The 27,988-nt window shown below is 54.2% G+C and overlaps 1 protein-coding gene across 8 annotated transcripts; it reads left to right on the plus strand.

Moving 5' to 3' along the window:
• TTC22 (tetratricopeptide repeat domain 22) lies at positions 1-27,946 on the plus strand. Of its 8 annotated transcripts, none has more exons than XM_060139950.1 (7): positions 1-824; positions 14,236-14,291; positions 14,495-14,610; positions 15,238-15,356; positions 16,599-16,760; positions 19,871-20,086; positions 27,610-27,946. In XM_060139950.1, exons 1-7 carry the CDS (start codon positions 258-260, stop codon positions 27,691-27,693), a joined length of 1,320 nt encoding a protein of 439 aa, XP_059995933.1. In that variant the 5' UTR covers positions 1-257; the 3' UTR covers positions 27,694-27,946. The 8 variants fall into 8 exon arrangements, with proteins under 8 accessions (XP_059995933.1, XP_059995934.1, XP_059995932.1 ...); XM_060139949.1 differs by lacking the exon at positions 27,610-27,946 and adding an exon at positions 22,168-22,422 and having other exon boundaries at positions 3-824; XM_060139948.1 differs by lacking the exon at positions 27,610-27,946 and adding an exon at positions 20,556-20,837 and having other exon boundaries at positions 9-824.
• Positions 27,947-27,988: the final 42 nt, after the last annotated feature.

Below are 27,988 nucleotides of genomic sequence, written 5' to 3' on the forward strand. Positions count from 1 at the left end.
CACTGCACCTAACAGGCACACCTGGTTGTGCAATGCGGGCGTCTAAAAGCCGTTGAGCTGCGAAAGCGTAAACACCCACAGGGCGCTCCCGAGCCGACGCTCTGACCCACCCACCGGCGAGCGCCGCCCCGGGATGGGAGGTGGCTGCGCCCCGGGCCTCTGCGCGCTGACCCTTGCCTCCCGCGCCGGGCTCGCTTGAGAGGCGCGCCCATCCACGGCGGCCTCCGGAGCAAGGCTCGGGGAGCCGCGGGGCAGCCATGGCGGAGCCCGAGGCCGCGGCCGAGGAGGTGGACGCCCTCATCGACGACCTGGACTACCTCCCCGGCCACTTCCACCTGGAGATGCAGCTGAACTTCGAGCCGCGCTCGCCGGCCTCGCTCCACGCCCGGGACCTGAAGCTGCAGCGGGACGGCCTGCGGCAGGAGCTGGCGCTGACGGCTGCCACGCAGCGCCCCGCCGTGCGCCACCTCCTGGGCGCCTTCGCCTTCTACCTGGAGGAGCTGGATGAGGCCCGCGAGAGCTTCCTCGAGGTGGCCCGCGAGGACCCGGGCAACCTCAACGCCTGGGCCAATCTGGTGCACGTGTACGGGCGGCTGGGGCAGAAGGAAGAGGAGGAGGCGTGCGCCGAGCGGCTGGCCGGCCTCATGGGCCTGGCGGGGGACCGCGGGGCCGCCGGGGACCCCCCGCTCCGCGCCGCGCGCTGCCTGGCCGAGCAGGGCTACGCGCACGGCTTCGACGTGGGCTGCGCCAGCCCAGAGGAGCGGGCGCGCGTGCTGGAGGCCGGCATCGAGCTCTATGACAAGGCGCTGGGCCACGCGCAGCAGGTGGGTGACCCCTCCCCAGGCTGGGAGGGCTGGGGTCGCGGCCCCTAAAGTCTGCAGGGATGCCCCCGGCCTCCAAATTCTCACCGAACCCTGGCCCTTTGGCTTCCGGAATACGGTTCCAGCGTGCCCCTCCCACCTTGGGTCCTAGACCAGGCTTGTAGCTTTTCTCTGTCGGACTAGGGCGTGGACCCACTTCCCAGCGGGTTAGCTTGCGTAAGTTTCTTTTCTGGCAGCACTGCAAACTCCACACACCAACTCATCCCTCTCACCTTGCTCTTCCCAGCAAGTACCTGTCCCTGCACCTGTCCACACCCACCTAAGTATAAGGCACAGCTCCACATCCCGCCAGAAACAGGCAGCATTCTTGCCTCCTCTCTCCCGCTCACGCACCATAGCCATCCACTCAGACCCCAGATCCTGTCCGCTCCGCCTCCTCATATCTCCAGGGTCTATCCGCTCCTCTCCTGCCTCCCCTCGCCAGTCCAGCCTCCATCATTCCCTGCCTGGGTTCCTGCTCTCTGGCCTGACCCTTCGGCCTCCTCCTCCACCCTTGCTGCCAGTGTCATGTTGCTCAATCCTGCTGGCCATATCCGTCAGCTGCATACAACCCCCAGTGACTCCCCACTGCCTGGCACGTAAGTCCCAGGCTCTCCGGTGGGCACCAGAGACCCTCCGTGGCCTCGCTCTCTGCCTTCCCTCTGCCGTGTTCCCCCTTCCAACCAGGCTTCTGCCACCGTCTACGTCCCCTTGTTCCCCGTGGGCCAGGTCTCCTTACAGCCCACCTTGCCACTCTTTCGGCCTCTTTCAGAGGTGCCCTTTGCTCTACCCTTGCCTGGAAGGTTGTCCTCTCTCTCAGGCATCCACTCCGCTGACTTTTCCAGGCTGGGTCAGGCATCTCCCCTGGGCTCCCACAGCACTGCTCACACTGTCCATTTACAAGTCTGTCTCCCCACCTCAATCTTGAGCTCTTCAAGAGTGGAGACAACATCTGTCTGGTTTACCACTGTAAAGCCGACACCTGGCCAGTGGCTGGACACAGTGGCACTCGGTAAATGCATCTTGAGTGAATGCATGTGTAGCACAGGGCCCGGAGCTACATAGACAAATGCTAGGCATATTCGTTACCCATTGTTGTATGACAAATAGCTTCTGAGACTTAGCAGCTTGAAACAATAAGCACCGATCGTCTCAGAGTTTGCGTGCTGAAGACCCAGGCATGGTTTAGCTGGGTGCCTCTAGGCTGTGGTCTCATCTGAAGGCTTGCTCAGCTGGGGGCGGTGGGGTGGGGGTCTGCTTCCAAGCTCACACTCATGGCTATTGGGAGAATCAGTTCCTCACTTGCTGTTGGCCAGAGGCCTCCCTCAGGTCCTTGCCACGAGGACACCCCATCACTTTTGCTCTATTCTCTTCATTAGAAGCAAGTCACTAGGTCTAGCCTCCAGGCAGAGAGCGGGGGTTACACAAGAGCACAGATACCAGGCAGTGGGGATCACTGGGGGCCATCCCAAAGGCTGCCTGCATTGGATGACAGACAAGTGACGTAGAGGCATTGTCCTCTTGTTACAGAAGAGGAGATCACAGTTCAGAGAGGTACCCTGGCTTTTCCTTGAAGGCACTGCATAGGCAGTGTTGAGCTGATAATGATGACTGTTTGATAGTTAAACGACAACAAGCCTTCACACGTGGGTAGGATGGCTCCATTCACAAAGGCTCTGCACACCCCCTTGGAGGCTTTTCCACCAAAGCTTATGGCTCCTGCATACGAGGAAACGTGGAGTCAAGACCTCAGGGAGTGCTGGGTGAGAGGCACTGACTTGACTTAGGGGAGCAGGGCAGGTGGAGGTTAAGACGGTAGACTCTGGGTCACACAGTCCAGGTCCGAATCCCAATTCCCCATGCTCTCACCTCCAACCGGTCCGTAGCATGACTGAGCTTCCCTTTCTATGAAATGGGGATAATAATAGTGCTTTTGTCCTAGGATTCCTCATCCGTAAAATGAGGAACAGAGCCTGCACAGAAACAGCAGGATCACAGACGACCTCTGCCTCTCCTGACCTGGGAGAGCCTCCTCCCCGCTAAACTGTGTGCAGCTGTGGCTGTCCCCTGGGGCCAAAAGGAACCCAGGTCTCCTGTTTTAGAGCCTGAGCACAAGGCCCTGAATGCCAGCCGCCCTCAGTGGAAGGCGTGGCCAGCTTGGTGTATGTTGAGTATGGTCACAGCCTCAGAGCAGGGCCTGAAAAGCCCTGAACTGGGAGCCAGGAGTCCTGGGTTCTCATCTCAGCTGCAACCACCCACGGTGGGGCCTTCTCCTCTCTGGGTGGTGGTTCCCCATCTGTGAAAGTGAGGGAGGGGGACTGGATGGTCTCTGAGGTCCCTTCCTGCTCTCAGGAGAAGGCTTCCTGGAGGAGGTGAGCAGGGAGGCAAAGTTTGGGGCATAGGGAAGGAATGGGGGCCGACTCCTCCCTCCCTGCTGCTGGTCTGCCCAGCCACAGTGGGGGCCGCACCGTCCCCTTCAGTGACCGCTCAGAGGAGAGAGTGTCAAGCAGGGCACTGCCCTGTGCTCCAGGGAGGGAGCTGACTGTCTCAGGTGGGAGGTGGCCTGTGCTGTGTCCTTGGGCCTGGCCCAGCGGCTGCTCCCCAGGTCTGCACAGAGTATCTGTGGTCAAAACCTCCCCCCAGTCCCAGGAGAAAGTGGGTATTTGAAGCTCCCCCGTTTCATCATCTGAGGATTAGGAGAGATCATGCTTATAAAGTACCTGGCACAGGGTAGATGCTCAAGAAATAGTCGCAATCAGGATGACAGTGATGATTTTGTATAGTAAGAGCAGGAGGCTGGGTTCAAGCACCCAGGTCGCTTATTATTTTGCTGTGTGACTTTGTACAAGTCACTTGTCATCTCTGGCCTCAGTGTCTGCTTTATAAACATTAAACAATAGTGATTTCTGCCTCAGTTTACTATGATTATCCAATCAAATCATGGGGTAAAAGTGCCCATAAACTGGTAAATTCTGGGCATGTCTGAGACACACATGCTCAGCATCTTAACGTTTATTGAGCACCTACTGTGTGCCAGGCCCTATCATTAAGAACTCCTGCCTTTTAGAAGCTCATGGACAAAGGGAAGAGCAAACATTAGTTCCTTCAGTAACCAGCCTTCCCTGAGCCCCATCTCTGGTAGTGGGGGCCAAAGGGGCGTGTCAGAGGTGTGCCTATGACTGGCTGAGGTCACAGGCGTTCATTACATGGCCTGTGCCAGGTGACAATCATCTCTGAGTGCTGTACACCAGAGACCATAGTTTCTGAACCAAAAACAGGACCCCCCCCAGAGGCTGACAAGGGAAGTGCACTTCGAGGACATCAGGACCCGTGTTGGAGTCAGCAGGGACCTGGCAAGTCCAGGTCCTGGGGATAGAGTGACAGTAACTGAACTTCAGAGAGGACGCACTTCCTTTCAGCACAAGTGACTGAGGGAGGCTTCTGGAAGAGGCAGTAGTGTACTGGCAGGAATGAGAGGAGGGCAATCCTGGCAGGGGCATGGTGTGTGCAAAGGTCCTGCGGTGGGGGCTTTAGTGACAACTGAACTGGATGAGACCTGGAAAGAGGGCAGCCAGAAGCTTCATGGGGAAGAAGAGCATGTGGTGGCCCTGAAGAACTGCTGATGTGGCCTCTGAGGTCTGGTTCCTGCCCTCCTCTGAGCTACATTTCCTCTTACTTCCCTTGAACCTTACTTCCGAGGGACTCTAAACTTCTCCTACTTCTCCAGACATGCTGTGCTGTTTCACAGCTGCCTGTGCAGGAACTTTTCCCTCTGCCTAGAAAGCAAACTCCATCCATCAAAACCCAGCTCAAATGTCACCTCCCCCTTGAAAACCTTCCTTCACACAATGCCCACCCTCACACAGTAATATTCATGAACGCTCTTCTCCAGGTGCCTTGCGGACTTCATCTTAGTCCTCACAAGAACCCCCTGATCCCATTTTACAGATGTGGGAACTGAGGCAGAGCGAGGCTAAGTAACCTGCCCAAGACCACGGAGCTAGTAAGTGGCAGTTGAGTTCACGCCACTCTGACTCCAAAGCCTTTGCTCTTTCTGGAGAGGTGGGAGAATTGGGGTGCAATAAGTGTGAAGCAGATGGCCGGCAGGATGGGGAGGGGAGCCCCCCACACCGGCCACCTCCTGGAAATCTAGGGTGGAAGTGTGGAGAAGTAGAGAGAGGGTTGCCGTGTATAGGGAGTGGTGGGGGGATAGGAAGGACGAGGGCAGAGGTGAAGTCAACATGGGGTCAGGGAAGGAGGAGTGGGGAGAGTGGAGCAGCCGCTGAGGGACCTCCAGTTGAGAGGGTCGCCACCCACAGGAGCGCAGCTGGGGGTGGGCGGCCAGGAGTCCGACCCAGCCGGTGCTGCAGCTCCAGGAGATTTTCCATCCTGAGGGGGCTGGGACTGTCCCAGGCAAGGAGGAGCCCCCGGAGCTCAAAGAATAAAGAGCAACCAAAGAACCAATGACGGCTGCTCATCTGCTAACTAAAATTACAAGAGAAAACATTACAAAAGTTAGTAATTCAGCCCATAATCCAAAAATAAGCCGCATGTCTGTGTACGAGTGGACGAGTGTCTGTGCCTTCCCTCTCAGCCCTTAGTTCCCTCCCTTTCCTCGTCCTCAAGTTACACAAATATGATGAGGCAGATTGCTTTATCCGTCATTCCTCCGCACCCCCGTCACCTCTCCACACACACTCACAGACGGATTCTTGGTGGAGTCTCCAGGCTGAGTGGGTATTAGGAGCAAACACTTTGCAGTTAGACACACCCGGTTAAAATTCTGCCTCCATCACCAGGTGGCTACGGACAAGTCACTTCACATCTCTGAGCCTCAGTTTCCTCATCCGCAAGGTGGGATTCTAACATCACCTCACAGAGTTGCTGTGAGGATTAAGTGAGAGACCGTGAAGGGCTCCAGGCAGAGTGTAGATCGTGTTGGCGCCCAGCCCCTCACCTTGCCCGCCCTCTGGCCGCCACAGCCCTCAGCTTTGCTCATAACAGTGGTTTCTGTCTTGCCCCCTAGAGGGTGAGCCCTCTGTCTTGGGCGACCCTCTATCTCTACCTACCACCCCGTGTCTGGAACGGGGTTGGGCACCCAAGAGGGGTTTGTGACTGTTGCTAAATTTAATTTGTTTTTTTAGTCTTAAAATCCCCATTCTTTTTGTAAAATAAAGTAACTCGAACTTATATTTCTCTAAAAAAGTAATCTCTCTGTCCCAAGCTAACTCAATCATTTGAGGTTCTTCCCCTTTTCCTGGAATATCGTGTGGCTTCACACACACACACATGTACCTGCACACACACGCACAGGCGCACACATGCAGATCCTTCACCCCCGCTGCTGGCCCAGAGCAGGCTCAGGGTGGTAACAGGAAACACCACCACGGTGGGCGCCATTGATCCAGCCTGTACACCAGGCACAGAGCTCAGAATGTTACGTTCATTAGCACATCGATTGTTATTCAAACCTCACAGACACACTGCCACTGGTATTGTGATTCCCTGGTGCACAGAGGACAGAACAGGCTCCGGGAGGGGACTCGCCCCAGGTGACCGGGTGCACACAGGCCATCCAGGTTTCACCGGGCCTGCTGGGGCGGGCGGGGATGGACCCAGTGCTGGTAGGCCCAGCAGCCGGCCTCACAAACAAAGGTGCAGGCATCCACACAGTCGCCTGGCAGGAAGGACCGACACACACAGACACACACAGCTGTGCCACCAGCGGGGAGGCCAGCCCCAGGACCTGGGAATTCCTCAAGGAGCTGCCCTCCCAACAGCTCTCCGCCCCCCACGTGCCCCCCTGTCTCCCCCAGCCTCCCTTTCTCCCTCTCACCTTCGTCCCACAGCTCCAAACCCTGACAACTCGGGCGCACGGTGCAGGCAGATGCACTGCTGGGACCGAGGTCAGGGTGTTGGTGAGGGAATCTGCAAGCTGCAGGGACGCCCTGGGTGACCTGGGCTGGCTGTGTAACCTCTCTGAGGGTCCATGTCTCCCTCTGTGAAATGCGGACAGTGGTACCAGCCTGGCAGGGGTGTGGGAGGAGGAACTGGGGTCACGGAGGGAAGGCCCAGCCCCAGCGAGCTTTGATGGACGCGTCCTTCTCATCCTCATCCCCTGATGGGGCTGCCAGGACTCCTTCTAAGTGAGCCCCCGCCCTCTTTCTGCTTCCTCCCACTTCCTCCTGCCCCTTCCTGAGCTCGCCCTCAGCCCAGCCCAGCCCAGAGCCAACTTTAGGAAAAGAACAATGACATCGGGGAAGACCCCACTCGGAGCCAGGGGTCAGGATTTGGGTTCCTGCCTCAGCCCTGCCCCGACTGGCTGTGGGATAGTGGGCAAGTCCTCTGTGGACGGTGGACATTTCCTCCTCTGTCACTGGACTAAGGTGGTGGCCAGGGTGATTTCAGGGACAGGAAGGACTTTGATAATAGAGAAGTGGGGGAAGGAATGAACCTCCTGGCAGAAGAAAACACATAAACACACAGAGGGAGGTAGGAAACCACAGCTTGGGGAATGTCAGGCACGGCGTTTTGAGGACTTTAGAGTTGATCTCCAACTTTTGAGATCATGGGCAGGGTTTCTCCTCCCATGGTGCTTGCAAACACACACACAGAGCTCCACAAATCTGAGTGGTTTGGTTTGGATGACGCTGGACGATGAGCTAGGGACTGCGCACTTGTGTTTTTTTCACAGATTATCTCACTTGCTCCTAGAAATGCTGGGGAATCAGAACTATTATTAACCCCATTCTACAGATGAGCAAACTGAGGCTCAGAGAGCCGTAACAACTTGCTCAAGGGCACACAGCCATGAGTGGCTGGCTGGAACTGAACTCAGTTCTCTCCGACATAAAGCCCAGGCTGAGGGACAGCTTTCCTGACACTCTAGCCCCAGCCTTCTGATGGCCTCGGTGCTGCTCGCATTTGCATAACAGCACCTTCTGAATTTGCTGCTGGCTTCTTTCCCTCCACACCTGGCAATTTTGGGAACTGGGTCTCCCCTCCTTATTGATACAGGACCCCAGAGCCAAAGTTGCCTGTAGCATCATCTGACCCAACTGCCTTCTTCACAGGAGGAGAGATAGAGTGTGTTAAGGGTGCACACAGCCCGGACCCATGGGAGGGGCTGAGAAAATGCAGGACTTCTTCAGACCTACCCGGTGCCAGAGCTGGATTTGTACCCAGGACTGGACAGGGTCCCTTTTCTCTAGGGACCATGGAATAGAGAAGTGGCTCTACTCAGTCCTGCGAGTCTGTGGAACCAGTGCAAAGCAAAGCTGGCTCACAGAGTCTGCGTCTGCGTGACAGATCTAGGACCAGAAAGGGGGTGACAATGGGGAGCAGCAGTCGATCTGCTCCACTCTTAAAATCCACAAAGACCATGCAGGGAACCCAGCGAGGGCTGAATAGGTGACTCACCTCCATGGCACAGCGCCCAGTCACACTGATCACTCCCACCCATGTGCCTGTGACACAGGCAAACCCAGTCGATCATCCCTGCTTGTAGGTGCGGAAACTGAGGCCCAGGCTGGGCCAGCGGACTTTCAAGGAACCCTGGGGGAGGTAGAGGCAGGGGTGGGACTCCAATCTCAACCCTCTGTTTACTCCCCACCCCCACCGAGGCAGGAGCTGCATGAGGAGAGACCCCTGCCCAGCCTTTCTGGGGCAGACCCCCAGGGGTGCCAGGCCAGCCAGGTGGGCTGGGGCCGGAGCTCCGCGTGCAGAGCCCGAGGCTGCTCTGTCATCACAGAGGACATTCCAGTTGAGCAGGAAGAGCATGGTTCCGAGACCTGCCACCTGGTGACTTTTATTTCTGCAGCGTCAGCCTTCACAGACAGGGTCAGCCTGATGAGGTGGAAAGAACAGGAGCACTGGAGGGAGGCAGATCTGAACTTGAATCCTGGCACCTCCCCCTGGGCTGTGGGGCTGGCCGGGCGGCTTTTCTCTTAGCCTCTGTTTCCTCACCTGTAAAAGGAGGAGGCTGCATGACACCTTCTCGGGCTACTGTGTGGGTGGATTCAGTGCCACGATGCACGAAAGTGCCCAGTGGACAGTTGATGGTTGAGAAACGTTCATTCTCTTTCCTCCTTCTCATCCCCCCTGCCCTGAAAGAGAATCAGTCAGCTCTCAGGAACTGACTCTAAAACACAGAATACAACATCCACAGGGGCAGAGTTCAAACTGCAAGGCAAACATTTTCCTTACGAACCAATAAGGTCTCTGTATAGCCTATGCAGACACATATAGATTCATAAACCATTAGCACATTGAGATCTTCTATTGAAATCCTCTAAAATAGCTAAGCCCTGCAACATCTCCTTCTGTGGGGACCACCTTTTGAAGTAAATGGAGTAGCCAGCTGAGACCCATCCTTCTATCTGCCAAGTTAACACAAACCTGCTCTGTAACGTCTAATCCTCATCCTGATATTCTCTGCAGGTACTGCCAGATCACCTGCCTTTGCCAGTTACCCGCCCAGCTGTAGCAGCTTGGATCGTCAGGCTTCCGGAGGATCACAACTGCTGATCCTTTTGTTCATTTAAAAAGAGAGGCACTGGTGCACTGGCCTGCCATTTTCACCTGGCTCTCTGCAGTGCTAGACTCTAGTGCAGTGGTTCTATCAGATTCCCAGGTGCTGCTGATGCTGCTGGTCGGGGGACCCCACTTCGAGGACCACTCGTCTGCTGCTGGGTTCCCAGCTCTGCTACCTTCTAGCTATGCCACTCTGGGCCACAGGTGCCTCTTCTGTAAAACTGGGATAGTCGTAGTCCCTACCTCCTAGGTAACCCCGGAGTTAACACATGTAAATTATGTGCCTGGTGCATAGTAAGTGCTCAATAAAAGGCACTATTATTAGTATAGCTAAAAAAGCAGCATTTCCAGGTTTCAGTCCAGGATTTCACACGGCTTTGTGTCTGTGAGGATGTCTTCTCACCTCAGTGTTCCCATCTGTACTAGGGGGGTGATGATAACCCACTCTACATTCCACAAAGGGCTTTCTGAGGATCATGTGGCATCTGTGTGAGTGCACTTTGTAAATGGTAAGCACTGTACAAACACTTGCAGCGACGTGTTGTGGGAGTAAGGTGCACTTGAAGTCAGAGACCTGGCCTGAAATAGGTGAAGTAGGCACGTCTCTGCCTCTTTGAGCCTCGTTTTCCCCATCTCTATAATGAGGGAAATACCGGTGAGGGCCTCGGAGGACCTGGGAGATGTCCTGAGAACCCCTTGCCTGAAGTCGGTGCCTCACTCTCACCCTCACCTAGTACCAGAATCTAACCAGCTACTTAAGGGCAGTGCTGGTGCCTGGGCCTTGCCAGTTTGAAGCCTCGGCGGGCTCACGCTCTGGCCAGTGCCCCAGAACCCCCGGCTCACGGGGTCTTGATGAGGATGAACAAGAGAAAAGGTGGGGTGTCCTGCCAAAGCCCACACGGGGAGGCCCTCAGTCAATATTCCTCTCCTGGCAGAGGTGCTGTCAGCCCCTCCCAGGCTGCCTCCAAATATATTGCCTCTGGGAGCCATCAACTCTGGAAGTGAATTCCTTGCAGCCATAAGAGGTTTCACAGCAACTTCATTCTTCAGGAGAGAGGAGGGGAGGGGGCAGTCAGAGGCCTGTTTAATTTAATTTAGCATACGTGGCTTGCCAGGTTGCCCCTGGTAACAGCTTCAGCTGCTGCTTCAGTTACAACTAGAAGGATTTTTAAAGAGACAGCCCATTTTAAGACCAGAATTGCACAGCAAAATGAATGGATGGACTCTCTCTACTAGCTCCATCACAGGGATGGAGGATTGGAACCCAAGCACAGTGAGGCTTCAAACGAGGTCTGTTTATACCATTAACTCCACTCCTGATTCGCAACCCCATAAGCCCTCCTGCAAATGTTACTCTTTTTTTTTTTTTTTTTTTTTTTTTTTTGCGGTACGTGGGCCTCTCACTGTTGTGGCCTCTCCCGCCACGGAGCACAGGCTCCGGACGCGCAGGCTCAGCGGCCATGGCTCACGGGCCCAGCCGCTCCACGGTACATGGGATCCTCCCAGACCGGGGCACGAACCCGTGTCCCCTGCATCAGCAGGCGGACTCTCAACCACTGTGCCACCAGGGAAGCCCTGCAAATGTTACTCTTAAGTGGGATCTGAGGAGGGGCTACATTTGGGATTTGTCATAGAGATGTCACTCAGCTAGCTACTTTTCTGAAAATCAGTTTTAGTCTTCAAGTAGAAGGGGAGTTAACCTTTAGGAGTTGCCCCTGCAATTCAGGCACTCTGCCACCAGGTGGTAGTATTGATTACTTGGTGCAAACCATAACCAGGCTTGACTTACTCAAGACTATCACAATGGTGGTGAAACCACTGGGTTTTAAGTCCTGATACTAACCAGTGCGTGACCCTGAGCAAGCTGCTTCACCTCTGTGGTCTCACTGTTCTCAGAGACATAATAAGGGGATTGATTGGATCAAGATAACTGAGTGCTGTGGACAGGCTTCGGGCTAGGACTAGGAAGGCATGAGTTTATGTCCCAACTCAGTCATGTACTAACTGTGTGATGTGGACACATAACTTAATTTCTTGCATCTTGAATACCAAACAAGAAAGTGGCTATGAACCAGGGAGAGCCCTGAGGACAACACACTGCTCTTCAACACTGGGGACCTGTGGACCCCACGGGGCATGTGAGGCCCTAGGAGCAGAGTGGTGGGGTAGAGAGGTGGAGAGTGGGGTGAGGCAGGATAGCCCCAGACTCCAGAGCCTGAGACTTCGATGCCCCACCTAGAACTGAAATAAGGCAAAGCAGCCTCCTAGACACGCCTAATTCTGCACGTTTGTAACCCAAACCAGGAGAAAGGGGGCGAACGTTTATGGAGATTTATGGGCACGGTCCCCAGGCTGGTCACTGCCTCACAATGCCCCTTTGCAGGTAAGGACGCAGCCTCTGAGGGGTAACACATCCACCCAGGGTCACCCCCCTCTTGTGGCCAGACCTGTTGGCCACCCGAGCCTCTGCTCTCTGCACTGTAGCCCTCCCTTAGTCTAGGATACCTGCTGTCACTTGTGGTCACATCTCCTTGTCAGGAGCCTGAAAGGGGGAGCAAGTTCTGTGTCTCCCCACCATGACTCAGTCTGGCCAACCTCAAAGCAGGCATGGGGCCAGAGGTCACGAGATCACAGCCACAGGCAACCAGGGAAACTGAGGCACACGTGCCTTTGGTCCTTCACACAGACAGGTGCTAACATTATATCAAGGTCCTTGGCCAGCTTGGCCCACAGTAGGTGCCCCACGTATCTGCGTCCCCTTCCCATGTCCCAGGTCCCGTGCAGGTGCAGCAGGTAAGGTCATCTGGCAGCCCATCCAGCTTTTTGCTTTGGCCAGTGTTCTCCATTGCGCTCTCAAGGATGCCCTTTAATCCTTGGGTCCCGCCCCTCTCCCCTCCAGACAGCCCTGTTCCTAGCCGAGCCTGCATACACGTATTCCAACCTAAGTAACAGGATAACTCCCCACCTCTAACCCCTTCTATGCCTCCCCACTGCCTTGCAGATGACTTCCAGGTCCTGAGCCTGACACTCAGGGGACCCTCCTGATGTTCCCCTGCTGGCTCATCCCCTCGCCCCTTACAACTGGGGTTCTAGCCGCTCTGGGCTGCATGCAGCCCCCGACACACCTGCTCGCTCATCTCTGAGGTTTTGCACATGACGTGCCCTCCATCTGATGCCCTCTCTCACTGTATCCACCTGGTTGGTTCCTACTTGTCCCTGAGAACCCTGCTCCAGCACGTCCTCCTCTAGAAGTCTTGGGGGTACCCCTGGATCATGTAGGAAACCTCCTCCCATAGCCCCCGGTGTTCCTTCTGCTCTAATTTTGTCTTTGGTCTGGCTTTCCTGCCAGACCTGGCTTGGGTCAGCGTTCAAGACACTCCCCTATGGGTAATCACACTGCTCACTGAGATCTCCTCACAGGTCCCCCTTCCTCTCTTCCTCCGAACCATCCAAGGCCACCTCAGAGCAGTCGCAGCCTAAATTGGCAACGTTAGCTCCCGCCACACCCCAGTCATACTCACCGTGCCCCATGCTCCCCAGCTGCCCACTCGTGTCCGTGCTGAACCCCCCGTCTGGAATGCCCTTGTCCCCCACCTCACCCTCTCAAATACCACTGCTATTCAAGGCCCACCTTACAGCCCATCCTCTATGAGACCTTCTCAGAGTCTTCTGGCTGGAAGTGGCCTCTTCATCCTGCTGCATTTGTCTGCATCCCCCTCTCAGCCTTGATCAAACCCTGCTTCATATTATAGCTATTGGTAAGCCAGTGTAATGAGGGGAGCAAGGGCTTTGGAGACTAACAAATGGGGTTCAAATCCCAGCTCTGACACTTGCATGCTGTGTGACCTTGGGCAAGTCATTTTGCCTCTCTGAACTTCAGTATGTGCCTCTGTAAAATGGGATGACACCTACCTCATAGGTTGTTGTGAGATTGAGATGATGAGTGTCAGGATCCTGGCATGTGGCAGGCGCTCCTTCAAACCCCGTTATTTATGGTCTCCCCAACCGAGTTGTGAGCCCATGTGGGCCAGGGTGCAGGTCCCATTCAGTGCCACAGCTCCACAGCACCCAACACATCATAGTTGGGCCTCACACCATAGATGCCTCACACCATAGAAATGCTGGCTGGACTTAATGCTTCATCCTAGCTGCTGAGGGTGGGGTGGAGGGATAATAGGGGCCCTGAGCTGAGAAGGCCTCTGCGGATGGCAGTGGTGAGTGCAGAATGGAGCCTGAAGATCAACCACAGGAGATGAATGTGGAGGGAGGGGCTGGAGCCTGAGGCAGAGCTGCTGATATGCACTGGGGGTTTTATTGGTTTTCATTAAAATTCCTTCCCAAGGCAGGAGCAGCTACTCCCATAAATATTTTATCTGGTGCCCAAGTCAGTCTAAATGCACAGCAAAGTTGGCAAGAAAAACAATGGGAAAACAGTTCAGGGTGGGGTCCTGGGCTTCAGCTGAACTCACTCACATGCCCAAAGGGGCTTTCTCAGGAAGGTGGAAGCTGAGGGATGGCGCCAAAGGGGAGAGGGGGGGGAGAGAGAAGGTGACTGGTGGAGTGTGGGCCCTGCGGTAGTGGGGAGGGAAGGAAATGGACGCCACGCCCTCTCTGTGATGGACACCTTGCTCGGGGCATTCACACAGGTCATCTTGTCAAATCCTCTGTGGTCACAGAAGTGAAGTGACTCGCCCAAGGTCACCCAGCCAGCCAGTGGCAGAGCCAGCACTATGACCAAGAGTGCACTTGCTGCTTCTCAGGGTTCAGGTAAAGCATGGGAGTCTATGAACAATGTCCCAAATGCTTCAAGAGCAGCAGCACAGGCCATTCTCTGCTTCCCTAGATCCCGAACGAGGAAAAAAGGGGCTGGTACTTCACCATGGCAACGCTTTTCATCAGGTCAGGCTATGGGTTGAGGATGGGATGGTGGGGAGGGATGGGGAGAGGTGGGGCCTGGAAGCCAGGGGAGAAATGGCTGAGCCCATCTGCGTGGCAAGGGCTCCCCGAGTCCCTCTCCCTGCCCACTGGCCTGGGGAGGACTCGCGGCACTCTGGGGACGGCTGGAAGGGTGCTGACCAGCCGCGTCCCCTTCTCCGCCACAGGTTAGATGGCATCTTCCTGGAGCTGGGCAGCGAGGAGCAGAAGAGGTTGCCAGCCTTCAACCGCACGCTGGCCCTGCTCCGGCAAGTCCTCAAGTCGTCGGAACCCCACCACCAAGGCAGGACCCGTGGGGACGGGTGGGAGAGGAGCCTCTGCCCCGTCCTCCCTGCACCCGCCACCAGCTCTGCCAGTCTTGTCACTGTCCCCACCTCTAGCACTGTTTCGCTGTCCCTCACCCTCTGTCTCATCCACTCCCTTGTTCACCTCAGGGAGCTCGCACACATCGCACAGGTGAACGGGCGCCTGCAGATCACTCCAGGTGCACGTGTCCAGGCCTGTCTGTGACCGAAAGTGTAAGAGACAGAGTTCTCACCACTGCAGCCTCTTATCCCCATTTTGTGGTGGGAGGAGGGAAGGCTGTTCTGGACGGGAGTCGAGTCATTTTTCCACAGGGACCAGAGCTCCAGAGCTGGGGAGAGCTGGAGTCAGAGAGCAGGGTGTCCCGCGTGACACAGTAAACACAACAAGCACTGAAACTGTTCATCCCTCCACTCACACGTCCCTCTCCCCACCCTTGTTTCTCTCGGTCCCTGGCTGGCCCACAGTGATTTCATGCCACTTCCCCTCCCTTTGTCTTCCCGGGGGCTGACACCTGGGGTGGCACTGGCCCCCTGCCTCCTTGTGGCTCCCCTCCCTCTCTCCACCCCGCTGTTGCCTGAGACCCCTCTCCCGGCCTCACCCCCAGCTCTGGCCTGGTGCTACCTCGGGATGCTGCTGGAGAGGAAGGACACCTTCTCCATCACCCCCATGGGCATCCATGACTGCGGGTTTTCAGGGACCGACCCCCTGGACTGCTTTGGCAAGGTATGTGCCCCCGGCCACAGAAGCTCTCCGAACCCGGATTGAGACTGACACCTCAGCCTCCTCTCCTGGAACCCGCTGCTTCTCTGGGTGTCATCCCCACCTCCCTGCCTTACTCAGGAAGTGCCCTTACTCCAGACCTTTCTCTCCATCCCAAACAAAGCCAAAGTGCTCCCTTGTCCTCTTGGCCTATGAGTCAGACCCTCTCCACTTCTCTAGGCCTGTCTTCTAAGCTAGTCATGATTTCCCAGATATACCCTCAGGCCTTTCCCCTTCACACCCCCGGGAGCAAAGTGGAAAGAAGACGAGGTTGGCTGGGGTCTGGATGCCAGCTCTGCCCATAGGCCCTGTGACCCTAAAACAAGTCACTTCCATCTCTGAACCTCCTTATCTGTTAATTATGTGATCTGTCCACCATCTAGGATATTGAGAGACTGAAAGGAGGTAGTGGATGAAACCGTTCACTGTAAACCGTAAAGTGCTGTTCAAGCCTTATTCTTGGCACCTCGTTTCTGTGGCAGTTTCCACACTTAGCTCAGTTTTTGAAGACTTTCCTGGAGGCCAGGGACCCTGTGATTTTCGTTCCCCTTGCAGTCAGCACGACGCTGTGGCCGGGGCACGTTCCTAGCATTTGCTGGTCAGTAATGAGCAATTTCTTGGTGAGAGATCTTAGTGAGAGCAGAGCATAAACACTGCTTCACATGTGTTCCGAGAATTTTGTCCAATTTAACGCACTGCCTTTGCCCCTCCTTGGGAACCTACTCTGTGCGGGGCACAGAGGTGGACAGATGGGGCCCCTGCCCTGTAGTTCACCATCTCAGGGGCAGCAACAAACACAAGGCAGGCAGCTGTCAGTAACAATATTGGGGTGGTGGCGGGGGAAGTGCTGTGCCCAGCTAGAAACACTGTGTGAGTCTGGGGGAGGTAGAGGCTGATTCTGGCCCCTCCCCCTACCTGCCCCAGGAAAATGGGGGAGCACACAGCGACGTGTCTGAGGAAGAGGGGTTTGCCTGGGGTCTGGAGGGATTCACTGGACGTGTCCCGTGAACATGGCAGAGAGCATGTCAGCGAGTCGGGCTCTCAGGAGTTGAGTGCCAGTGAGCTGTGGCCAAAGTGTTGGGTCCCACGATGTGGTGGATATGAGGAATAAGATCTTTGGGGTAATATGGCTCTACTGAGAGAAGGGGTTCCAGTTCTGGCAAACAGCCAGACGAATGGTTTGTTCTTACCTCCTCCCTTACCCAGGCCATTGAGATTGCCAAGGACCAACCCCCCATCCTGAATCACCTGGCCAAAATCTTCCACTTCCTCGGAAAGCAGGATATGGCCATGGGTACCTGCAACATGGCCCTGGACACCCTACGAGATCCGGAGCTCAACTGGCAGGCGTACTGCACAAGGGCCAAGGTGAGTCTGCCCGCAGCTCCACCCCATCCTGCCATCCAGAATCAGAGAACGACGGCCAAGACCCTGTGGCCAGAGCCCGGAGGTCAGGGAGCCTTCACGGTGGAAGGGAGCTTAGGTGTCATCAAGGCTCACAGTTTGTGTTCTCTAAGATTGTTGAGTGAGAGAATGAAGGAGCTTCCCACCCACTGCTCATCCCTTCTGTAATGACCTGGCCAACAACCTGCCAGCCTCCTCTTTGATTAGAACCTTCGGCAGTCATACTGACCTGGGTGGAATTCGGGCCTCTCCACTCATCACTGTGGGACTTGGGGCAAGCCACTTACCCCTCCAAACCTCCATTCCCCAATCTGGAAGATACGGATAATAACATCTATCTTAAAAGGTGGTCAGAAGACTAAGTGAAATAACATCTAAAGCAGGTGCCTGGAGCATGGGAGGTGCTTGTGAAAGGCAGAGGGTATATTGGAGGAAGTCTGATGTCGTAGATCAGAGCTCTGGCTCTCAACGCCGCTGGCCTCGGTTCAAATCCCACAGCCCCGCTTACACGCTACGGGACTGTAGACAGAATACTCTTGCCCAAAGTCTGAGCCCCAGTTTCTTCTTCTAGACTGGAGGTGATTGTACCTGCCTCACAGAGTTGTTATGAGAATTAAATTAGACTCTTGTGTAAAACTCAGTACTGACCACATAGTAAGAGTTCATAAGTGGTTGAGCAGTATTATTAGATATATATATATATTTTTTAAATTTATTTAGGGCTGTGTTGGGTCTTCGTTCCTGTGTGAGGGCTTTCGCTAGTTGTGGCAAGCGGGGGCCACTCCTCATTGCGGTGCGCGGGCCTCTCACTATTGCGGCCTCTCTCGTTGCGCAGCACAGGCTCCAGACGCACAGGCTCAGCAGTTCTGGCTCACGGGCCTAGTTGCTCCGTGGCATGTGGGATCTTCCCAGACCAGGGCTTGAACCCGTGTCCCCTGCATTAGCAGGCAGATTCTCAACCACTGTGCCACCAGGGAAGCCCCTATTAGGTATATTTTTAACTGGCTCCCTGTTGCTTGAGGCAGTCCACTATGGTCACTGAGCTCAGCAGATTACTCATTTAACTGAGAGCTGCCTGCCTCTGGCTTCCCCCTACTGGTCCCAGATCTGCCCTCTGGAGCCCCTACAGAACCCATCTGCTTGTGGGCAAAGAGCTGGAGCTCTGAGTTCGCTTTGCTCCAGGCTGGACAGCCTCCTCCACTACCTTTCATGGGACATGATGGCGAATCTGCTCCCTTGGTCTTGGTCTGCATGACATAATCATTTTACCAGCAGGTACTAGACAGTCAGTTCCTTCATGGCAGTTGATGTGGTCATTATCAATAGTAGTGATATTACTCATGATTGATAGTAAATAATAACACCTTTCTATAACACTCTGCATTTCACCCAGCACTTTCATATTCATGGCCTGATTGAATTCTCGCAAGATCCTGTGAGAGGCCAAACGTGTGTCATTTTACTAATGAGGCAACAGAGAGGCAGTGACCTTCCCGGGGTCCTGCATTCCGTTAGGGGGAATCCAAACCTCACTCTCCTCACGCCATCACAGGTTGGCCTGTAGCATATGCTCGCTGTCTCCCTGTAGCTCCAAAGATCACACTTACTACTCAGATGACCAGACTGGCACCAGGATGGAGGCAGGGCATAGGAGGAAGGAACAGAAGGGAAGGGAACTCATCTGTGTAAAAGCCTCAGGCCCTGCTGTGAGCCTAAGGCCCTACCTGGCCCATGACCTTGACCCACCCCGGCTCAGCTCCCTCCCTCCCAGCCACACTAGGGTCCTTGCAGCTCCTGAGGCATTATCTTGCCTCAGGGCCTCTGCCTAGAATGCTCTTCTCCCAAATATCCAGTTGGTTTCCTCCCTCACTTCCCGGAGGGCTTGAAGAAAAGGCGGAGCTGCTAGCAGCCGTCTTCTTGAAAATGTCAGCTTCTCACCAACACTTTGTGTCCTCCTGTCTTTGTTTGTTTTTCCTTTTTAGCACTTATCACTCCCTAACACACTATTTGCTGATTTATCATGTTTACTGTCTCTCCCCCCAGCTGTAATACACGCTCCAGGAGGGCAGGGAATTTTGTCATTTTGCTCTCTACTATATATCCTCAGCTCCTGGAACGTAGCAGGCTCTTGATGAATATTTGTTGAAAGAATGAATGAATGAACTGAGCACCTACCATGTGCTAGGTCCTGGCTAGAACATATTCTCTCCATTGTCATGGTAGCTCTCCAAGGAAGATCTTAGTGTACTGATTTTTCAGATGTGGAAAATGAGCCTCACAGAGGTCATGCTAATAAAGAGGGGGAGGGGCTGGAATTCAGCCAAGTTCAATTGGCTCCAAAGGCAGAGCTCCCCACTCCCACCCCACCCCCACCTCATGAAGCTGTCTTAGAACCAGAGCCCACCAATGGCTATAAAGCATTAATACCTTCAACGACAATGACCCCCTTTTTCTTACTTCCTCCTTCTCCACCCCTTCCCTACCCCTCCTGAGCCTCTAGATTTTCTAAATGCTCCAAATAGATGTGGGGAAAAAGGGAGGAAGTGGTGATGAAAGCAAGGGTCTGGAATCATTTGTAATTTGATGCTTGTAAGCTGGGCCACCTGCCATTCTTCCCACACTACTTGCTTACACAGACTCTCACATCCCATCTCAAACAACCCCCTCCCCTAGTCACCTCTATCCCATCACCCTGTTTATTTTTTCATACCACTTGTCACCACTTGAAGTGGTACCATGTACTTTTTTACGATCATCTCCCCTACTAGAATGTTCTGCCAGGGCAGGGACCTCCTCTCTTATCAGCACTGTACCCCAGTACCTAGCACAGGGCCTGGCATATGGTGGGCACTCGATACGTATTTGTTGAATGAATGAGTGAATGAATGAATGGCTCTTACTTCATCCAACGCCCTTCATTGTACAGAGAGGGGTCAGTGTACCAAGGCCCAGAAAGTGGAGTGGCTAGCCCAAGCTGGCCCAGGAGTAGGACCTCGGACTCCCGAGTCCAGTCACAGGGGCTTTCCACTGCACCACAGAACCTCCCTCAGTTGCTGTTAAGAAAAACACTTTAGGATAGAAAAGAGGGCAAGGGTCCTTGCTTGAGCATCTTCCCTGAGCTGACTCTCTGTGGGCAGATCCACGTCAGAGCCTACCTGCATGACCTGGAGCGAAGCAAGATGGGGCTCGGGGGCATGCCTGACAGGAACCACCTGGCCTGCGCCAAGGCCGACCTCGAGGAGGTGGTCAAGGTGTGCCCAGGCCTCAAGACCTACCTGAACATCGGCCAGGTAAGGTAGCCTCTTGGCTAGGGTAGCCAATAGCTGACTAAAAACCTCTTAACTCTCTGCCAGGCCAGGCCTGGGCACTGAGGACACAGGGAGGAACGCGGGGCATCCCCAGGCCTGATAACAGTACCTGCCTCCTACTGCATTGGTGAGGATGATAGGAGACGATGCACCTACAGCGTTCAGAACAGGGCCCAGTGCTTTCTAAGCACTCAGAAAGTGTGGGCCATTATTCTGTATCCTTCTGTGCCTTCCGCGAGCACGGAATGACCACCAGAGGTTACAGTATCTTATATATGAGAACACTGAGGCCCAGAGATTGCCCCGCTCACGGTTATATGGCCGAGAGCGCTGGGGCTGGAACTGGAATCAGAGTACTGTCTCCTTTGCCAGGAGAGGGGCACCAAAATTTGCGATGAATAATTGTCGAGGGAGGGAGGGTGGCAATGAATGCGTGGAATTTTTAAAACAGCAAGTGTGGGAATGGAATGAACGGGCAGCGGCGACGGCAGGGGAGAAAGGCTCACCCCGAAGCCCCCACCCCAGGTCTACTACTACATGGGCGTGGACGCTGTGCAGGAGCAGCTGGCGGTGGACGAGGCGGCGCTGAACCAGGCGCTGGTCTTCCTGGCCAAGGCCGGCGAGTCGGAGCTGGGCGCCACGCTGCCCGAGCTGCAGCTGTTGCGCGGCAAGTGCCTGCGCATCAAAGGCGAGGAGGCCAACGCGGCGGCCTGCTTCAAGCGCGCCGTGGAGCTGGACGACGCGGGCTCCAGCCACACCGAGGGCTTCGGCTGCCTGCTCGAGGCGCTGCTGGCGCAGTGGAGCCAGGCGCAGCTCAGCGACGGCGAGCTGGGCAGCGAGGTGGACGCGTGGCTGCGCTGCGCCCAGGACAAGTACCCGGCGGCGCGCCTGCGCCAGGAGCTGCAGCGCGTGTGGCGCGGCCACACGGGCGAGGTGCTGGGGCTGGCCCGGGCCTTAGTGGTGCAGGGACGGCCGGCGCTGGTGCGGCTCCTCTTCGAGACCATGCAGCGCGAGGGCACGGGCCCACGGAGGGGCCACTGCGCGTTCTCCTTCGAAGGTCCCTGAGGCCCCGCCCCGTTGAGGCCCCGCCTATAAGTGATTGGACCTGGTCGGGGCGCTGCACATCGGCTTTCACTGCCGTAAGCTGGCGGGTTCGGGGAACCCGTCAGATTCTCTTTCGGGAATTGGAATGGAAACGTTAGGACCCTAGGACGGTTTGACGTGCCTACGGAGGCAAAAGGGCCTGATTCAGCTGGGGCAGACGCGAGGGGCCACTGGGAAACTGAATTAAAGGACCAAATTGTACAAATATGCGGAAAAAATAATATGGAGCCTCCCAAGAGATACAGAAGATAATTGCCTCCATTTTGGTGGCTTTCTAGTACCCAAGAGCCTGTCTTTGGATTCCGTGAGCCACGCTCTATCCTTATAATAAGGCCCCCTTTACTTAGGTTGACTGGAGTAGGTCTCAGGTCCTGCCTCCAGGGAAGCCGTGGCTAGAGAAGAGGGCACAGCTGCTAAGGAGCAAGTAAGGGAAGGGCGGTAGTCTACACCTGGCTGCTCAGGGCTCTTTCCTGCCTCTCTAGCAGCCTTGCAGCAGGCCTCATCCTTGGCCAGCTTGGTCTGAAAGGCCCTCGAACTCCCTGAAATAAAGCCCATCAGTAGTACCTTTGCTTGGCTTCTCTGTTCTTGGGGGAAAGTAGGGGCACCACCCAAGGAAGTGCCAACTGCCCCCAATCTCAAACCTTCTACAAAAGAGTGAAGAAAATCTTGGAATTTTGGAATCATAGTCATAGACTCTTAGACGTGGAATTTTATTGTCAAAGTACTTAGGCTCTGATTGCCAGCAGAACGTCCAAGCTGGATTCTTGTGGTCCTACTTACTTACAAGAGCTAATTTAACCTAAAATTCCGAATCAAGTTCTTTCCAGACTGCAAGAATGCTGGTTGTACGTAAATGCAATGGCAAGACCCCCTTCATGGTTTGTGATTTATTTTGCACTTTTCCCCTTTTTTAAAAAAAAAGTTATACTCACTGCTTTGTTCATTTTCCTGATGCTCAGACTGTACCAAGGGTAGGCCAGCACCCCTGCATCGCTTCTCATGTCCCCAGTGACAGATGGAGAACAGACCGAAAAGTGCAATCCCTAGAGATCACGCGCCCGGATGTCTCACTGTGCACATGGGAAGACTGAGAGCCCTGGAAGGGAAGTAGCTTGCTCAGAGTCACACTTCCTAGCCTCCCCACCCCTGTCCCTCCAACTTACTCTCAGCATTTTTCAGGTTTGGAAAAATATTAATAAACTGGTAACACTAAAGCATTAAGTGTTTACGTGTTAAGGGTTTATGTGTCACCTGTCACCTGGGGCACTCTGATATCCATCGGGATAATGCTGTCGTTCCAGGCACCTGTGAAATCCAGACAGTGAGGCCACCCTAAGGCCCTTGAATCCCACCTCAGGGCTCATGATGGCTCACCACTTCAGGTGGTGACTTTCTTTCCCTCCTTCCTTCCTCTCATCTCCATTGCAGGAGAGTCCAGGAGGTGACTGGACAGCAGGCAGCATACACAGCCCTGTCCACTTCTCCCCCATCCCTTCTCCACCCATGGCTGTGACCTGTGACCTTCCCTATGACAGGAACCCATCTCTTTCTTCTCCTGCTTTCCCAGACAGACAAACTGAATTCAAGGTGGTTTACTGGCGAAGTTGGGAAGTTGGTGAGGTTTGTCCCTTCCCCAGGCTTCCCAGTTTGTTTCCTTCCTCGCTTTTCCTGTCCTCAAGGTCATGCGTTTCTCCCTCCATTCCTGCCAGACCTTTTCAATAAGCTTCTTTCCGATAATCTCATTCACAGAATCATATAAATGACTAACAAACACCCACTAGGGCTTCTGTCAGGGGTACTGACAGAAGCCAACAAGAGAAAGGAAACCCCATTTCTGGGACTGCCTCTTGTGTGCGATACACTTCATACATGTAAACTCATGCAGTTTTCTCACCAGCCTTGAAGAGTAGGCATCATGATCCTGGTTACAGATGAGGACATTGAGACACTGAACAAGGTCACACGTAAGCATGGGAAGAGCCAGACCTGCCCCGTGTGTGCTGTCTCCTGGGACACAGCCCTTCCTGGGAGATGTGTCATGGGTAGTCTAGAGTTGGGCCTGTGATCCCCAACGCAACCTGTCATTACCCTGCTCCCTCCCCACAGTGTACTAGTCTCCCTGTTCGAAAACTGCCTTACCTCTGTGCCTTTGTACATCCCATTCCTCCACTGGCTTTTTTCCTGTAATTTCTATCCCAAGTGCTAGGCTCAAAGCTGCCTCCTCCAGGAAGTCTTGCCAAATCCTCCAGCTCTCATTAATCACTCCGTTTTGTGCACACGCTCAAGGTATTGTGTCCCTCTTCACTGCTTATATCCCCTTGTCCTTGCACCATAATGATGTCACCATGTCTGTTGTCCCCATTCAACTCTGGCTCTTTACAGCAAGGACCACGTCTGATTCAGCCCCATGACCCAGCACTGAGCTTGGCACGTAAGACAGGCTCAGTTTTGGTTGTTGAACTGAATAAACTCACAGTAGGGACGTGGCTACGTCAGTCCCAAACAGGCGACTCCATCACCAGGTCCACAAGGGCTGAGGTTGGGGCCAGGTCTGCCACCTAGGGAACTTTGCAGGCTAGAGCTCAACCGGAGAGCATGGGCTTTCTTTCCACCTCCTCTCCAGCTTTAGACCAAATCCCCAAATCTGCGGCTAGGAAACTGAGGCCCAGGTAGGGAAACTGAGGCAAGAGAGCAGGGACTTGCCCAAGGTCAAGCAATGAATCAGTGGCAGATAGAAACTCGAACCCCACCTCCAGCCCCTTGGTCCAGTGTTCTCTGCCCTTGGGGCTGCCTCCTTTGCCAAGTTCACTTCTGTTAAGTCCAGGAAGACCACAGGCCTACCAGTCATTCACTCAGCATTTATCGAGCAACGGCCAAGTTCCAAGCATAGTGCCAAGCTCTGGGGCTACTGTGCAGAACAGAATAGACCCTGCCCGGGCCTTCAGGGAGCTCACAGTCTAGAGCATGCAGAGCAGCTCATGCAGGACCTCGTGGGCCACAGTGGGGACTTTGGAAGACCAATGGGAAGCTCTCGGAGGTTTAAGGTGGCAGAGATGGCTACTCCACCCTCCACGCTGTTCACACTCATTCTGTGTTAGCGGCCTTTCCCCAGTGCGGAGGAGAGGATGGCTGTCCCTGGGGCTCAGGACGTGTCCTTGGCCACGCCTCTTCAGCAAGCCCCTGCTGAGGCCAGGCCTGGCAGTCCGCCAGGATCGTGGCTCTGGCTGGTTTGATCTTTATTCAATTACAGCTTTCAGTCCTGTGGAACACCCCTGCCTACTGGGCAGCTGGGAGGACAACTCTCTGTCACACAGCTGAAGCAGCAGGAGCTCCTTAGGGGAGCACTACAGAGTAAAAGCCTTAATGACCCCATAATCGGAGTAATGAAGATGAATCGCACCTTGTGCTGCCTGCCCATTCCTTCCTCTGTGTCTAGCAGCCCACATCAGGTGCTAGAAACTCCTGTTTAGCCAGCATGAACTAGGCACGTTGAAGATCATGAAAACAGGTAAGATTTTTCAGTTATAGGTTTTTAGAATCTCAGTATTGAAAAGAACCTTAATCATCACCTCTTCCAGCCTCTCCATCTAAATCAGAATTCCTCTCAACAGTGAGTGTTCTGAAAGGAGTATCTAAACCACTTGCATGCCTCTGGCAGACAGGCAGCTCACTACCTATTGATGGAATCAATCCATTTCTTAACAGTCTAAGTTTTCTGAGTTTGTCCTTTTATTGAGCCGAAACCTTCTTTTATGTAATTTCTATGTCTTGATTCAAGTTCACCTTTGCCACATAGAACACAGACCCTAATAAGCAAGGTGACCTTGATCAAGTCACTTTGCTCTGGCTCCCATTCTCACTTTATGTTGTGGCACCTCTTACAGCGTTTGAATTGTTCAGAAGGTGGCTGGCTACTCTGCCCGCAGCCTGGCTGAGCTCTGGCCTGGCCTCTAGCTGCCAGTGCCCACCCTGGAGCCTGCACAGAGCGGGTGCGAGCAGCTGAAAGCAGAACAGAACAGGTCTTCTCCCGTCTCTAATCAGGCCCCGAGGGAGCACCCTGTGTAGATGGTGGTGGCTGGATGCCAAATGAAGTGAAATATCTCCTTTTCTCAGGCTGTTAACGTTTTTTCTTGTTTAAGGAAGGGGAGGATAATGACATTTAGCACTTTACAACTCAGCAGTAAAATGAGCAGATGGAAACAGATCCCCAGCATCATGGGCATGCTTCCAGCAAGAAACCCTCCCCGGCTCTGGCTCTGGCGCCGCGGGGCTGAAGTTACTGGCAAGGTTTGCTGAGGGGGTGAGGGACACCACCTGCTCGCTCCTGCCCCGGCTCCTCCCCCAGGCAGCCTCTCCAGGCTGCACATTGGTAGTACCGGCCCCCACGTGCTGCTTCCCGCCTCTGCTCACCCTGTTCCACTTACCTGAAGGACCTTTCCTACCCCCCGGGGTCTGTTTGGACTCTGACCTCTCTAGTTTGGAGATGAGGACGAGAAGCAGAGGGGGATGTTCTTGGAGAGAGTGGTGAGCAGAAACTCCTGTGGAGCTGTGGAAAAGCTCCAGCTGGCCTCTAGATGGCCACAGAAGAACAATTTGAGCAGTGACTCTTCCCACAGGGAGGTTAAAAAAAAAAAAAACATCATCATTATCATCATCAATGAGAACTTGCCATGGACCAGTCCCTGTGGCCCATGTTTCACACGCCTCACCTCCTTTAACCTTCACAAGCCCAGGAGCTATGTATCAGCATTGTCTCCATTTTACAGATGAGGAAACTGAGGCTCAGAGAGCTTCAATAACTTTCCTGAGTTCCTCCCACACTGCCTTGATTTTTAAAAAATATTTAATTTATTTTTGGCTGCGTCGGGTCTTAGTTGTGCAGGCTCTTTGTTGTGGCGTTCAGGCTTCTCTCTAGTTGCAGTGCACGGGCTTTCTAGTTGTGGCACGCAGTCTTAGTTGCTCCGTGGCATGTGGGATCTTAGTTCCCTGACCAGGGATCGAACCCACGTCCCCTGCATTGGAAAGTGAATTCTTAACCACTGGACCACCAGGGAAGTCCCCCCCACACACACCCAACACACTGCCTTGAATGGCAGACAGGCTAAAGAGTACTAACGAATGGCTTTTTAACTATTTGGGGTTTAGATTAGTTTCTCTCCTACCACATATGTTGCTCTATAAACTGCACACTTAAAAAATCTGAATGCACTTTTCATATTTATGTTCCCAAACCAGTCTATAGCTCTATGCTGGGGCTTGTTCTATTTTGGCATGTAAATTTTTTCATTAAATTGCAGCTCCTCTGTGAGTTTTATTTGTCATCCACAAAGTAAAAGAAACAAACCTAAGAACCCCTACTGTGGTGGAGAGCTACTGCTTCCATCTGCCCAGTGCCCCTCCCTGCTGGGAATAGAACCTCTCCTTCCTGGGCTACTAAGCACTCCTTCCCCTCTCTGAGTGGTGGCAGAGGGCTGCCAATCATAATACCCCACCCCCTGACTGCAAATGCAGACATGTGATCCAGGTTGGGCCAATCAGAGTCCTTCACAGAAAGTTTTCCAACTGGGTGCAAGGGACAGAAGATGCTCTCTGGGGACTTCCCTGGTGGCGCAGGTTAAGAGTCCGCCTGCCAAAGCAGGGGACATGGGTTCGCGCTCTGGTCCGGGAAGATCCCACATGCCGTGGAGCAACTAAGCCTGTGCACCACAACTACTGAGTCTGAGCTCTAGAGCCTGTGAGCCACAACTACTGAGCCTGAGCGCCACAACTACTGAAGCCCGCGCACCTGGAGCCGGTGCTCCGCAACAAGAGAAGCCACCGCAATGAGAAGACTGCGCATCTCAACCAAGAGTAGCCCCCGCTTGCTGCAACTAGAGAAAGCCTGCGTGCAGCAGCAAAGACCCAACGCAGCCAAAGAAAGAAAGAAGGGAAGGAAGAAAGAAGATGCTCTCTGTCTGTCTACTGGAACAGCTATTAGCGACTGTCCCTGTTAGGATTAGGCTTAGCTGTGGGCATCAAAGACCTGAAAACAGTATCTTAAACAAGACGGTGTGTGTTTATCTTGCAAGGCCAGCTCAAGTATCACCTCATGCCCGCCACGCCCCCTCTCTGCTCACCAACCTGGTACCCACTAATGTCATCCTACTGCAAGTTCCTGACACTCTCCACCTGGCTGGAAGCACTGGGTAGCTGACACCCCCGGGAGCAGCCTTCAACCAATGGGGAATGGAAACTGGATAAATACCTGAACCTTATAAACAGGGGTGGGTGGGGGGATAAGATAATTTGGAGGAATGTGGGATTGAGACCCAGTGGTCCATAGCTGTAAGCTGCCCGTTCATTATCACCCACTGTATTCATTTCTGGCCCTTCTTTCTCTCATTTCCCTACTCTCCTACCAGTGTTTCCTGAGATCACCTCCCAAAGAAACTGCTTGCCCTCGAATCCTTGACTCGGGGCCTGCTTCTAGGGGAGCCCAGCTTTAGACACCCTTGAAGTCCTCCCTCATCCCAAGAGAAGGACTCTGCCACCTCCCAGTACTTGCTTGGCACCTTGCTTGTACCTCTAATACAGTACATCATGGCCTACCTTGTTGTATTTATTAAGTATAAAATAGGAAGGAATAAGCATTTATTGAGTACCAGTCCCTGTACCAGGTGTCTTGTGCTCATTCATTCACTTATTCACTAATCAATTCATTCACCAAATCTTTATTGAGCCAGACCATGATTTAGGCCAGGCGTGGGCAAACTGTGGCCCACAAGCCAAATTAGGCCCACT

The sequence above is a fragment of the Lagenorhynchus albirostris genome, chromosome 2, assembly GCF_949774975.1.
Source record: "Lagenorhynchus albirostris chromosome 2, mLagAlb1.1, whole genome shotgun sequence".
NCBI lineage: Eukaryota > Metazoa > Chordata > Mammalia > Artiodactyla > Delphinidae > Lagenorhynchus > Lagenorhynchus albirostris.